Raw genomic sequence first — 15,818 nt, forward strand, 5'->3', positions numbered from 1 at the left:
TGGTGGCTTCTATCAACTGTATCCATGTTCCTGAAAAAGGAAGGCATATTGGCAAGAAAATCATCATCTAGGTGCCTTACTCTTCCTAGTGGTAACAGTGTTTTAGAAGAAACAGGATTGCCAGGACATGTCTGCTACATAAACAACTGCTACTAGCATAAGCCTGATCAAAGACATTATCGTCTATCAAGGATAAGCAGATAATTATGAGAAGCAACTGGTTACCAGTTCACGCTTATAGTGTCTCGATAGTTACTGAATTATCTAACTTTCACTGATTTAAGTTTGACATCCCTGAGCCTAATGCTAGGAAAAAAAAGACAACCTTTTAGAGTTTTTAAAATTAAGGTAAAAAGCAGTGCCCTAGTCACTTTATGTTTACTTTGTTTTTTATAAAGTGATAACAAACTGGGTACGATATTCCCAGGAACTCACAGATCATTAGCTAAACTAAACAGAAACTCCTTTTTCAGTGCAGTGATTCCATTGGGATTATACAACAGTAAATCAAGACAAAATAGTACAGCAGTAGGTTTTCTGAGTATTTATTGCAGATAGTCAGCTACCAATAGATTTTAACATTCACTGCTAGTTTTCAATTATATCTAGAGCGATGTTCCACGCTTAAATGAATCACCAAGATAAAAACCACTGAGAACCACTGTAGTAAATGGTACCCAGTGAGTCTGATCCTCTGAAAGTTCCTTCCTTAAAGAAACTCTAGCAATTGCACTGTGGAGAAAAACTTAATGCTGAAGCTTGATTCTGCCGTTTGATTTGATTTGTTATTTGGCAGAATTAAGCTAAACTACTCTAAGGGTAAGATGCACTTTATTTCAAATACACTACATACATTCTCACATACACTCCCATTAGACTTTTACTTACTACAGACTTCACTTAAATCAAACATGAAATTTCTGAAAAGGAAGGATTAAAATATAGATGCCAAATCAATCAAGTACACTTAAAGCCTACAGAGACTGAAAACCATCGTTCTAGTGAACAGGAGCTGTTAATAAATAATAAATAGTTTGGAATGCATGTTTAATCCTATTTTATGTGGAAATTAAGAATGTACACATTTAAATGATCAGTACCACTTAAATAGTGTATTTGATGTTCTGTGGCATTTCTGTAGATGAGTGCTATCATCGGAAGTGTGGCAATAAAGGCCGAAGAAACACAACGTAGCTGTAAATAACTCTTCAGTTCAGCAAGTCTGATAATTATATGCAACTTGGATAGTCTATATTTAGTAAGAATTTCAAATCTGTTAGACACTTTACACAGTACTGATCAAAGTGGGCTTACGAAATACAGGAGGCTTTCTGTAATAAAATGTCACAGGAATGGGATTTTTTTTTTTTTAAAGTGTCAAGTCCGAAGTTTACTCTTTTTCTTTCAGAGTAGCAGCATATGCTGGTCAGTGAAGCATATACTACACAGCTGTTACATCTATGTCTGACCTGTACATATTGAATTAGCCATTGTGTTTTTCAACCCTGGTTCATCAGAATTTTGGTCTGAGGGGCTGTAATCTACATTTAGCAACAGAAAACAATTCAGTGTTATCTTGCCTATCCATAATTCATAGCCTCCAGTCTGTTTTGATCTAAAACAATTGGCCAACTTTTTTTTTTATTATTTTAAACAGTAACACAGGGCATATGAAAAGATTCAGTACAAGGATTAATGGCAGAAAACATTCAGGACTGCAGTTTGATATTGTATAAATATATATGTGCACGCACACAGAGAGGATGTTAACAGTGTGGGATTTTTAACAATCACTCAGGTTTCTACATTTGCATTCATGGCACATTAAGAAAGAGAATTATTTCTATGTCTAAGAACAAATAAGAATATACAATAACTCAGTGAATAAATGAAAACAAGTATGGTACTGTAAGATCTGGTCCATTAAGATGTCTCAAAACTTCAGATATTTTTTTTTTCCCAAAGAAGGAACCAGTTTCCTGTATTGACAATCTTCCGGATATAGTCTGTTCAGGAAATCAATAAAGCATACAAAGGTGGATATAAAAAGAGAAATACTACTGCGTTTCCTTTTCTTTCTATGTTTTTTTCCCAAAGCATCTAGCCTACTAGATTCCTACTAGAGGCAGGAAACAAGGCTAAGCTGAGCTTTGGACTGACCCTTTGTGTCTCTGCTTATATCCCTAAATTCAACACCTTTCACAAACATTTAACAGAACATTAGATTCAAGTTTCTTACTGAAGTACTGAATATTTCTAGCTATCGTAAGTACAGTTGTAACTTCTGATTAGTATTTTTTAAATTACTTTTTAGTAACTCATCAATAACAATAGAAAAAAATGGTGCAAGGCCTGGATGAAGAGTAATTTAAGATCTCTCAAGTTCATTAAGGAAATCTAATTGTCTGTATTGCATCATTAAGTTCTCTCACAAACTCTCAGAAACAAAGCAAAGCTGCGTATGAGTTTCAATCCCTAAAAAAAGGTAGAGAAGCAAATTAACTTCACTTAGAATGGCTGTGTATAAATCCATACAGTTAATATCTATTTAGAATTCCTTCCTCTGTAAAACAGAGCATAAGTGCTTCATTAAAAACTACTCTGGCATTAAAACCAGCAAGTTCCTTCGCTGATGATTTGGAAACTCAATTAACACCTGTAAATTCCTGCACTGACAGTTTGGGAGTACAATAACAATAATTTAGAATAAGGAATGAATTCTTATGTAGAACTATGGAATTTTGAGATGTGATTTTTATAACTCACAGTCAGGAAGTTATGCTATGATCAGACCTGTACTTTTTCAGGTCCGTATGTACTATGTTAAATAACAGTACAACTAATTTACAACCTTTCCTTTATCTATTTAATACATATTATGCTAACCTTATATAAATCAATAATGCGGGAAGAGATCCCACTATGATCATGAATCAGCATATCAACATTCATTAGTTAAAAGTCAATTTCTCATTGAGATTTGCTCAAGAAATGCTATGCACAACTTTGTGAGACGCCCACTGGGACAGTAGTCGTGCAGTAACACATGGCATTCAGTCTAAAATGGCAGACAAGAATGAACAATGACAGTCTCAGTCAACCCTCCTAATAACACAAGTCTTGTCATCAGGTTTTGTTTGTGGTTTTTTTTTTTTTTTAAACAAATAAAAAACTCTCTCCTCCCCCATCACCAAACCTCTCCATCTTCCCACACCCTTCAACAATACACATTTTAACAGAACAGAGAGCGATCTCATGATGACTGTAAACCAACAAACTGATTCAACTGAGATAACTATTTCCCCCCTCTCCTTCCCTCACTCTTTTCTGTTCTGTTTCCCCTCTTTATTTTTTCAGGATACATCCCCAAAGTTCAGAAAATAGATCAAACTCAAATACCTTACAGGCACCATAAACACATAATATTACTTGTCCATGTGTGCACGATTCCTTCCCAGAATAACTTGTGCTAACCTCATACACACAGGAACCAGGACTCCAGTCCCCAAAACCATAAAATCTGCTTAAAAATGCTGTGATAAAATTGTTTATAGACACGGAGGTGTATGTGCATATGTGCTCATAGATGCACACAAGTTTACCATTCTTTTCATACAGTAGAGAATGCCAGAACTTTACCTTGATTTTTAAAACACTTTTAAAAATGTCTCACATCATTATTTCATCTGTATACTTTTAATGACTATCACTGTATTACATCAACAACTACTGCCAGAAAATTTTTTACTTCACAGATTTTTATATATGTTTTTAGACTGATGAGTCAGAATATGCTAGATACTTCTGGATTCACCATGATACAAAACATCTCTCAAGAACTACAAAGTGATAACAGTCAATAAAATAAGGAAATATTGAATCCTTTAACCCAAAAAAGAAACTTGACAGATTTCTACTAGTATTGTCATGCCTTTTTTTGGAAATAACAAAAAAATAGGGGAGAATTCCTTCTCCCAGCTAAGCTCACCAAAAACACAGAAACAGCATTCTGCCCAATTTCCTTGTAAGCAGGAAGGCAATATTGGCAGTAGTATTTTAACTCCGATTTCACTTCCAGTGTCATGAAGACAGTTCTGAAACATACTAGTCTTTTCATGAATCAACTCATTGATATAGTAGTCTCTTCATAAGTCAGTTTAAAAGAGGTATTCTACGTAATTGCACCCCTGGGTCTACACTGTGCTTAAAATACAGAGATAACACACCCACTTCCTGGACTGAAACATTGCATTCTGTTAATGACTTCAACTACATATTCAGTAATGACTATCTATCTGGATATATATATATATATATATATATATGTATATATATAGCCTCTGGAAAACTCACACAACAGAAAAATTATAGCATCTTAACTACCACATAGAAAATGGCACAGATTAATTTCTCTACATCCACAAAACCCAAAAAACAATCTTTGATACATGACCTCATATACTGTTGCATTTTCCCTGAGCAGGTCAGATCCTTAAGAGGAGCTCCAGCCAACACTGTCACTTTTGTAAGGAAAAAGACTGTACCTTTCACGTGAGCACCTTTATGCCATGTGCAGGGTTTGAATCCTCCAAAAGGAACCTCCTCACCTCTGTGCCACTGGCCATTTTCCCCTGATTATCATATACAGCTGGAGACTGGAAAGTCAGGAAACAATTAGAGTTTCTAGGAGATGAACCCACATTCAGAAAAAAAATTCCAGCCATATCACCTGCTAATCATCAAGGCAATCTATTTGAGTGAACTCTCTCTCATTGTCAAACTATTTGTAGTCCAACATAAGCCAACAAGAATCAAACCAACCCAGAAAAAAACCACCACCTTTACACACACTTCTACAGTTACTAAAACTATCCCTTTAGAAACGTGAAATGCCATCTGTAACAACAAAATAGGTAACAATTAGCTAAACAACCGTGTAGTAAAAAAGTTTTTGAGAAACAAAGTGTAATGATTTATTTTATGTTGAAGTATGTTCTCTTAGCCAGCATCAATTTCCTCAGTGAAAATAAAATAGGCATTAAAACAAATAATTTAGAAAAGAGTAGCTGAAAATATTCAACTGATATACAATTCTATTAAAAAAAGTAAAATGTTGATTAACAGCATAGTAAGAAAATTAGAGTTGGGGTATAATTCCTCAAATGTCAATTCAGACATGGGAATTTCACTAGTACTCAGTATTCTGCTTATTCATTATTACTTTTGTACCATTAAGTTAACTTAAAAGACATTCTAACAACTAATGTACTGTGTTATTAACTGTTACAGTGTCAGTGTGCTTTTGTTATGAGATTTATCTTAATTACTGTACAAACTATTATTTAACAGAAGAATGCACACGAAGGACTCCGATAGTTTATAACCAGGAAACTAATCTTACAGTGCCCTTTGGGAAATCCCAAAGAGAACTTTTCTGTAACAAGAGCAATGGTGCAGAAAATCAGAAGGAAACAGTCTTTTACCCAACTACTGTGGATGAGAGAGTGACAGCATATCTCTCAGATATATATTGACAGCATACATAAAATCAAAATGATTCATGTCTGTCCAGGAACAGAGAAGAAAGCAAATGTGAGTTGAAATAACAGAATTTTATATCAAATACAAGTTGGTAATTTTCACAGGCTTGTATTTAATCTCTTAACAGTCCAAACTGTACCTAGCGTTAAAAGAGAACCAGTTAAATAACTTTAAGTTTTAAACATAATACATGTCTCTGAAACATCAATACCATAAACAATGAAATTCAGAAAACATTTCCAAATGGCTGATGTTATTTGCAGAATAAGCTTTTTTTCTGCTGAAAGAGAAGTGGCAAAGGGCATGATAAGAAAATAAGGGACATGAACTTGTAATTACACATTTTAAAGTTTGTTCTAAGCACCTATGAAACAGAAAAAAATGATACAATAAATTTTTCCTACTTTCAAAAAACATAATGTATATTAATTTTTACATGTTAAAACCTATGTTAAACAAATATAAGAATTGTAGAAACCCTTCTGTATACCTCACATAGTTGACATTTTTCATACATGCATGCGTAGTATTTTGGCAGTCTTTCATTTTCTCAATGTTTAGAAAGGTCTGCAGGAGCAGGGGAGCCATCCACGTTATAAAAGACTATGGAACCATGTGCAGAGAAAAGAAGGTACATTGAACACAGAACACCAAACTACAAATGCTGATGATGTCATAGTAGGCATAAGTATATAAAGACATTGTTTGAGAAGGAATAGTAGTAAAAGGTACATATACACAAATGTGTGATTTCGTTATTCTGGAAGAAAGAGGGGCAGTTTGTCTTGTCTGATTTTGATTTTGAAGTTAAACCCTTCTACTCAACTGAACGACAGACATGTCAGCCTTTTCCATAGCTAGTTCTCAATGGGCAATCTAAATACACCTGCAAGCAAATTAATGCCTGCACAGAAAGTAGTAGTTTATATATCATATAGCAGTAATTCAAATAAGTGGCATTTCTTCCCAGATCTTTTCTTAATATTAAATGCTTTTACTTAGTTTAAATTTATTTTAAAACAAGGACTCAATGGCTGTAATAAGAGAGATGCCAACAGCTACTTTCCTATACCTCCTAGATATTATGTCTAAGAATGAAGAAAATAATGTAAAAACCATAATTAATACGATTATTTAGAATATTGAATAGACACTATACGTCTAGATAAATTCTAAATCATAATAAAACCCATTATAGGATACAATTTAGAACTATATTTTAAAGATAAAAAATAAATATAAAAGGGTGGGACATGTAAAATATAATAAACTTTAAAAACCCTACATCACACAGGGCCAACAACCTACCCATGGAGAAAGAAGCACAGACCTAAATTCCCAGAGCAAATTCTGAAATTAATATCAATATCCAATACAAAAAGAGCAAAACGCTTTGGGCGCTAAGACATACAAAGAAAAGAACAGGGAAAAGAGAAAAATGGGCAAAAATAGACAGTTCCTAAAGGAAAAGTAACAGGGCAAATACTGATGTGTAACACGAAGTGTCTTGGTCTGGATGCTTAATCATTACATCTTTTACGATACTTGGAGGAAAAATATTTTGAAACCAAAATAAGCTATGTTGTTATGTGTTGTGTATGCATTGACCCCAGTGTCTCACTATAATATGCCAACATACACATATAAAACTGAGAAAATAACTTTTGTTTGGTGGTGCCCAGCCTCACTTGGCAGTGTTTTTTTTATTGCATGTTTTCTGCAGTTGTAAAAACTACAGTTTCAGAAAAAGAAAACGATAATCTTGTACTAATCTGTATGACACAGACATACTCAAAGTTCATCATGTTTGATGAGGGAAGTGCTGTAATACTCTCTAAGAAGCAATGTGTGCTGGGAAATTAGAGGAAGTCATGATGGAAATGATGATGCCAACATTATTCATGTTACATTTATGACAGCTATCAATTTACTAGTTATTAAACTCTAGAGGAAAAAAAACACACAAACTACCCTAACGAGATACTGTGGCACCCTGTAGTATAGTAGTATTTTGTTGGGTATGTTGCCTGGTATTTTGTTAAAATGGTGTATGTGGTTATGGAACATTTCAGTGTGAAACTTCTCAAGACGAGACTGAAAAACATTTGTGCAATTTTTTAGTGTAGAAGTGAATGAAAGAAGATCTGGACTGGGAACATTTGGTCTGATAGATTGGACTAGAAAAATTAATCAAAAGTAGCCATCTCCTGTGCAAGCTGCAGGAAGTATTTTCATTTGGTTTTACTTTTTAATTGTGTTCACAAATTCTATACATCACTTTGAATTCTAAATTTAGCTGATCTTATTGCCTTGAAAAATTCTGTACACGTGCATCCTGAACATGGAAAAATGTATCTTAAATGGATAAGCAACTCAATGAGATGAGTAACAATAGGCACATGCTTAAAGGAAAGTACTTTCCTAACCAGGTTCACAGGTGGTTAGAATATACATACCATTACTAATTGCCAGTGCAAGAGGAAGGTCCCTGTTAATGAAAATGTATGATATAAGTAGGTAGAAGAGAAGTTTTTAAATGCTATTATTGCTTTTGTTTCACTGAAAGAGGACAAAGTATCGCTCAAATCTTAGTCAAAACTAATTGGTTTTGCTGAAGTACAGTAGGAAACCATTTTGAAACCTATGGCTGCATAACTGCACATCTTACACCCTGGCTTTGACACTTCCAATATAAATTTTAATCATTATTTCTATAAGAATTAGTTTTTGCATTAATGAGAAAGTTATAATTATTGCACACTCTACTAAGCAGCTTCCAGATGGATATAATTAACTATTTATACAGATCGTGAACATTTCACATATAGTGGATTGCAGGACCTATCTTCTGCACCTTCAAACTTTCCTCTTCACAATTCCTTTTTGGGTTTTTAATTTTGTGCTTTATCCTACCCCAAATGCTTTGTCACTTGTTGGTGGAAATTTTGCATTAAGTTCTTTTCCACACTCCTGTTAACTTTTACGTATGAATTTATTATAGTTTATACATTATTTGTATGGTCTGACATTCAAAATTTATTTTATGCTAGAAAAAACCTTTTCTTACATACTGATTGTATATTTTCCATTAAGTATTCGAGACAAGAATATTTCTAAAATTATATAATATCTCAAAGCGGCATAAGCAAGTAAACATAGGATTTTGTCAAAGCCCTTAAGAATTTTTTTTGTGGTTTGCATGTCTAGTAGCAATCACAGTACCGATTTAACTTTTAACATTTTATCAGACGGACATCACCTGTAATACAACCTGACAAATCAAAAGGTCAGTCTGGATCAGAGCAAGAAATAAATAGAATTGAAAAGTTAAATGGAATACATGGAGAATATTATGAGGAATTCAAATTTCAGAAGTCAGGGATTACATGTGAAAATAGAGATTTTTGAAACTTTGAAACTTAACTTGCTAATTCATTCATGTGTCGGAAGAATAACCAAAGAGAGGAGAATACTTCCTTTTTGACATTTTCAATGAAGCTGAAACTGTAAATTATATTAACAAAATGCTTTCTTTTAAGTCCAAGCATGAACACTGAATCTACGGTCCCCTCTAAACTACACACTTCATTATGATAGTACAGGAGGTCTAAAAGTTCATTTTATGTTGCAGTAATTTTAGTGAGTCAAAGAAGGGTTAACTGTATATAACTGATTATCTTTGCACTGGAGATAGTTTAGAGGATGAGGCTGGAACAGAGATTAGGTTCAAAGTATGCTTCAGGTCTAATATCAAATGGGAACCAGACACTGGATTCGTACTGAATGGCACTAAAATTTCATAAGCTGTTCTCACATTGTCTGAGTGCAAATGTTACAGCAGCCTTGTTGGTGTGTCATTATTGCGATGTCCTTCCACCACAGCCAAGTCACGGGACAGAGCTGTGCCTTGGGAGCATTCCTGTGACAGGATCTCTGTCCAGAGTCCCAGTCTGGGAAGATGCCCTTCAGCCTACTTAAACAGAGGTGAAAACAACCACTGTGTCAAAATACATCACTGTATCAAAAATTAGGAAGATATATCAGCCATTTTTTTTCACCCAGTAGAGTCCTGTCAGGCAGCAAAAGTCCTTACTAACAGCAGAAACGGGATCCACTAGAAGGCATCGGGGTCTAAATCAGAAGAAACTTTTGATTTGCAATAGTGATAAATGATTCTTTTCAAAGTTTAAGAGTCAGCATTAGATTTAAAGATAAAAATTTGCATATAAAACTGCAATAATATTTTGCTTTAGGGTATTTGGAAACCCTGCAAGTTAGTCTATAAAAGACCTACCACATATTTGAAAAATAAGTGGATATACATATATTTTCACAGTTATCTCCTGAATTCCTCTGAATGGTGAATCTCTTTCAGTGCCTTTTAAATTATTTAATTTTCAAAGTTTATTCTTTTTCAACTGTTTTTTTACCTAATTCTTCCCTTTTTGGGGGCCCTCTATCCCATAATAACTGGATCAGGTTAAATTGTGTAGACACCCACTGACTAAATTTGTATCAGTTTCCTACCATTGCCAGGAAATATCACTATGGGTAAACTAAAAAAGCTTTCATTGTATTATTAACATAGTTTGTGATCATCTGCTTCAGTCTTCTCCCAACAACTACCCACAAATTGCTTAATGAGTATTCACTTTTTTAAGTTATTACTGTAATTGGTTAGCAACAGACAGATGGCATAAACAATTGTTTATGCTTAGGAGCAGAAGATTTACAATATTCTGTATTTGAAGAGGGCTACGCTTTTTAGCACAAAAATATAGAAACATTCTCTTTTATTAAGGTTTTTAAGGACAACTTTTCACATTTTTATTAGAAGTAAACTAGATTTTTAATTACCATTTCTACTTAGTGAATTTCATTACATTTTTTTTCTTCTTTATGATTAATCCTATGCTAAATAGTGGAAGATTCTAAGAATAATTTCAGCATCTAAGATGAAGTTCTAGAGAGTCAGACATAATAATGAGTATTACTTTACAATATAGTGACTAAATGTTGGTAAATATAACAAGCAACTCCCACCTCCATCTTAAATTCTCTATTTTCCTGAACTTTACAATGGACAATCAAGTAGGTTTAATCTTTGCCTCTATTGAGCAAATATAGAAATCATTTTGCTAGTGGATGATGAAAGAATCCCATTTTTTGTTATCGTTACAATTCTACAGATCATTCTATTAAACAATGAAGAAATGCAACCCATTTCAGAATGAATTATAGGAGTGCTTAGCCTAAAAGTTCCAGAGAACAACAGTGAATGAAAACATCTTGTTTTTCAGGATTAAGTAAAAGCAATGTATTCAGTCTGTTTATTCACATATCACATTTAAAATCTGAGTAAGCCTTAGGGTTCAAACCTAAAGCCATGCAACTAACATTTAGCTGAATCTAGAATCTCCTGTATAATATTATATTTATAATATTTACAATTTCATATACAGGTGATAATTGGTGATCCACCTAATAAAGTCACTTCTGTCAGAAGATCCATCACGTACTTCAAAATTGCTTTGCATTGTAATAAGTTTATTTTCTTTCTTTTAGCTTCTTTCTTTGTGTAGCCAGTAGAGTTTCACTCTACTATTCAGCTAGGTTCAAAATACATTATGAAAGATTTTATTAAGATCTTTATATAGTGACATACTGCCAACCTATTAGAAAGCGGCTTCAAAGAAATATTCTAACTTATTCTGTGTATTTGACACATGCATGCTGATAGGAGAGAAGAGAAATTAGCATTTATGGTAGAACTCTTTATAACAGGAGAGAGACACAATTGCTTGACCAGCAAACTTTCAAGACATTCATTTACTAGAAATTATGGTACTCAGTATTTGAAGGAATACAAAATATATTAGTAGCGCTGATAAAGAAAACTTTCCAATTCATAATCTGTTGGACGCGGAGGGGAACATCTCCACCGAGGATGAGGAAAAGGCTGAGGTACTTAATGCCTCCTTTGCCTCAGCCTTTAACAGTCAGACCAGTTATCCCCAGGGTATTCAGCCCCCTGAGCTGGACGGCAGGGATGGATTGCAGAATAAACCCCCCCATAATCCAGGAGGAAGCAGTTTACGACCTGCTGCTCCACCTGGACACGCACAAGTCTATGGGGCCAGATGGGATCCACACAAGAGCACTGAGGGAGCTGGTGGAGGACCTCACCAAGCCACCCTCCATCATTTACCAGCAGTCCTGGTTAACAGGGAGGTCCCAGATGACTGGAGGCTTGCCAGTGTGACACCCAACTACAGAAAGGGCCAAGAGGAGGATCCAGGGAACTACAGGCCTGTCAGCCTGACCTCGGTACCAGGGGAGATTATGGAGAGGTTCATCTTGAGTGAGCTCACCAGGCCAGTGCAGGACAACCACGGGATCAGGCCCAGCCAGCAGGGCTTCAGGAAAGGCAGGTCCTGCCTGGCCAACCTGATCTCCTTCTATGACCAGGTGACCCACCTGGTGGATGAGGGAAAGGCTGTGGATGTGTCTACCTGGGCTTTAGCAAAGCGTTTGATACTGTCTCCCACAGCATCCTGCTAGAGAAGCTGGCAGCTCATGGCTTGGACGGGTGTACTCTTTGCTGGGTAAAAAACTGGCTGGATGGCCGAGCCCAGAGCGTTGTGGTGAACGGAGCTAAATCCAGTTGGCGGCCAGTCATGAGTGGGGTTCCCCAGGGCTCAGTGTTGGGGCCAGTCTCGTTTAATGTCTTTATCAGTGTTCTGGATGTGGGGATCTAGTGCACCCTCAGTCAGTTTGCAGATGACACCAAGTTGGGTGGGAGTGTGGATCTGCTCGAGGGTAGGAAGGCTCTGCAGAGGGACCTGGACAGGCTGTATTGATGGACTGAGGTCAACTGTATGAGGTTCAACAAGGCCAAGTGCCAAGTCCTGCATTTGGGTCACAACAACCCCTGCAATGCTACAGGCTTGGGGAGGAGTGGCTGGAGAGCTGCCTGGCAGAGAAGGCCCTAGGGGTGCTGGCTGACAGCCGGCTGGGCATGAGCCAGCAGTGCCCAGGTGGTCAAGAAGGCCAACAGCATCCTGGCTTGTATCAGGAATAGTGTGGTCAGCAGGAGCAGGGCAGTGATCGTGCCCCTGTACTTGGCACCGCAAATGCTGTGTTCAGTTTGGGCCCCTCACTACAAGAAGAACATTGAGGTGCTGGAGCATGTCCAGGGAAGGGCAATGGAGCTGGGGCAGGGTCTGGAGAGCAGGTCTGATGAGGAGCAGCTGAGGGAGCTGGGGTTGTTTAGCCTGGAGAAGGGGAGGCTGAGGGGAGACCTTATCGCTCTCTACAACTACCTGAAAGGAGGTTGTAGTGAGGTGGGGGTTGGTCTCTTCTCCCAGGTCACTAGTCATGGAATGAGAGGAAACGGCCTCAAGCTGCATCAGGGGAGGTTTAGATTGGATATTAGGAAGAATTTCTTCACTGAAAGAGTGGTCAGGCACTGGAACAGGCTGCCCAGAGATGTGGTGGAGTCACCATCCCTGGAGGTATTTAAAAGACGTGTAGACGTGGCACTTCAGGGCATGGTTTAGGAGACATGGTAGTGTTGGGTAAACAGTTGGACTTGATGATCCTAGAGGTATTTTCCAACCTTAATGGTTCTATGATTCTATATAACCCCATATATATTTCTGTATTGATAATACTATCCCTTACATTGCAGAGTGTTTCAGGGTTGCGTCTTGCAGAAATCTTGTATCTTTTAGATCTCTGACATTTGGTTTTCATCTTATGGATGTCAAACGCTTCTCTTTTCAGAGGTAACGTTCTCTTTTCTATGGATAGACATGATAACAGTGTACACAGAAGAAATGATCTGCATTGCAGGAAACAAATTAAACCTGTTCTTCTATTATTAAGATGACTCCTTTTTACCAGAAGATCCTGAGAGCACAAACTACCATATCACTGACTGCATAGTCCATACAGAAGATTAAAATGCACCAAAGAGAAAATAATTTCAATCAAAATACTTGCAAAGTTCAATAAAATAGTAATATTATCCAGAAAAGTATCATTTTGTCATAGGAAGTGTTTCAATATGCCTATTAAACTGAGATTTAGCTGAAGGATAAAAAAAATTCAACTCTGCAATACTTAAATTTAATAACATGCTCAGCCAAATGCAAAATTCCATTTCCTGGTAGATCAAAATTTAATTGTTCCACTTCATTATTTGATAATAACAATGTATTTGATTAAAAGGCTTATTTATTATTGGTTTTCTTCAGCTACTACTCAAAAACTCCAATGTAACACTCTCCCTCCATATAAAGCTCAGAAGATAGAGAATGTAATATTATTTAGTGGAAGTAAAGATAATTTCCCTAAAAAACCACATTTTTGAAATGTAAAATCCCCTGACAACACCTCACTAAAACGAGTATTTCCAAATTATTTTAAAGAGCTTGCTTACACAGAGAATTTTGCAGAACTGGACCCAGAGATAGAAAGAGCAAAACATTTACTCATTTCTATTCACATCCTGCATTCCTGCATTCTGCCTGATTGCATCAATGGGATATCCGTTAGCACAACAAAATATGCTACACCAGTTTAAGGCCACTTATATGTTGGGATTATTCACCAGTTTACAATGCTAACAACACATGAAACATACGTTTTCCAAATCAGTATTCTGCTTAAAGGTACTACTGAAAATAAACTGAAATAGATAAGTTATATTCACGATTGTACTGACTTACCCTGGTAGAAGAATTCACCAAGGAACTGTTCAGATTGCCAGTGTTGCACTTGAAATTCAAATGTTGCTCAGGGTGGTGATTTGCTTCCCAGCTTCCCAAATCATGCACCACTGACTTGTCAGAATTTGCAGATATTTTCTGGAAGGCAGTGCAAGTCATTCCTGTGAAGCTAGATGGCTTGATCATAAAGGCCTCCAGAGCAATATTACGAGATACCTGTGAAAACATTGAAAAGCAGATATGTCGCTAACTCATTAAGCATAATTGCATTATTATATGTGCGTTGTGTATTTACTGTATATACTTTATAAAGGACGGTGCATGCACACACTTCCATACATATTCATAGGCTAAGAAAGAAAACGGAACTTATTTCAAAAACTGACCTAGATTTCTACAACAACATAGTGGGTTTGCTTGAATCTTCTTTAGGAATATATCAGTTAATATCAGTCACTATTATATCTGTTTTGCAATTGTGTCATTATCAGCTTCAATTAAATCAATCCTGATTTAAAGCAATACAGTTATAAAGATAACTAGCAACAGCAGCAGTAGGAATGGTTTAAAAAAAAAGAACAAGGATGTGCTTTGTACCTCAGAAATGAAACAGAAAGCTTCTTAGCTATTTGGTGGATGGATTGGTTTTTTACAGATCTTGTTCCATTAGAATATTGAACAGGAATGACTATATGGTTCAATGCAACACCACGTTATAGGTCTTTGACCTGCCGTTTAGTGAGGTGATGTGTCTAGATGGAGATTGTAGCACAGGGCAGAGATATGCATCTCTATCCTTAAACTAGTATATTCATTCAGCACAGTCCTGTGCATGAGATAAATAGCTCATGTTATAATCAGGTTGACTAGCTTAGACGGGCACCACACTGGTTGGAATATCTGGTTTCTGCTTCCAGGCATAGATTGTTTTGTGTTCTGAGTGTATGTATTTAGCACGTTGATTGCAATGCAATGTAAATGTAACCTAAGTTAAGCCACAAACTAGCAGGTTTATCAGAAGGATAATGTACAAACATAGCAGTTTTATATTGTACTTTCCTTCTGTTTTGCAAGCTAGCAATATAGAAGTACCTTAAATCCACCTAGTAAAAACTGGTGTGAATCTTTCAGAATTTGGGGCATCTTACGAGTTGTGCTGACAAGAAATTACTTCACTGAAGAAAATCACATTAATTCATACTAGTAAATGAATCCGACCAAAATATTTTGCATTAAAAAATGAGGGCAGGGTAGAAGGTAGCCTAACTGCGTAAAAGTCATGGTACCAGAACAAATTAAACCTTACTATGAGACACAGTGCATGACTTGCTGGTGTTCTTTTGAACTTACAAAAAGGTTTTTAAATACACTTTCTTCAGTCAGTGATGACTTGCTGGTGTTCTTTTGGACTTACAAAAAGGTTTTTAAATACACTTTCTTCAGTCACTGATGACTCTGCATATGTCCAAAATGAAAGTACTGAAGTCTCATTAAGCCATTTGTTTTACTTTTTGTCAAAATCAGACAGATCCAGAAGCTTTCAGT

General features: G+C 36.1%; 1 protein-coding gene across 2 annotated transcripts in view; it reads right to left on the reverse strand.

The window, feature by feature from the left end:
• ADGRA1 (adhesion G protein-coupled receptor A1) overlaps positions 1 to 15,818 on the reverse strand; it is a 291,575-nt gene that overhangs the window by 114,860 nt on the left and 160,897 nt on the right. The window contains exon 12 of one of the 2 annotated variants that reach the window (XM_064463875.1): positions 14,274 to 14,489. In XM_064463875.1, the coding sequence (XP_064319945.1) occupies positions 14,274 to 14,489 (216 nt within the window). Of the gene's footprint in view, positions 1 to 14,273; positions 14,490 to 15,818 lie in introns of those variants that run through there. The other variant, XM_064463876.1, reaches the window with a different exon arrangement.

The sequence above is a fragment of the Phalacrocorax carbo genome, chromosome 12 (genome assembly GCF_963921805.1).
Source record: "Phalacrocorax carbo chromosome 12, bPhaCar2.1, whole genome shotgun sequence".
Classification (NCBI taxonomy): Eukaryota; Metazoa; Chordata; class Aves; order Suliformes; family Phalacrocoracidae; genus Phalacrocorax; species Phalacrocorax carbo.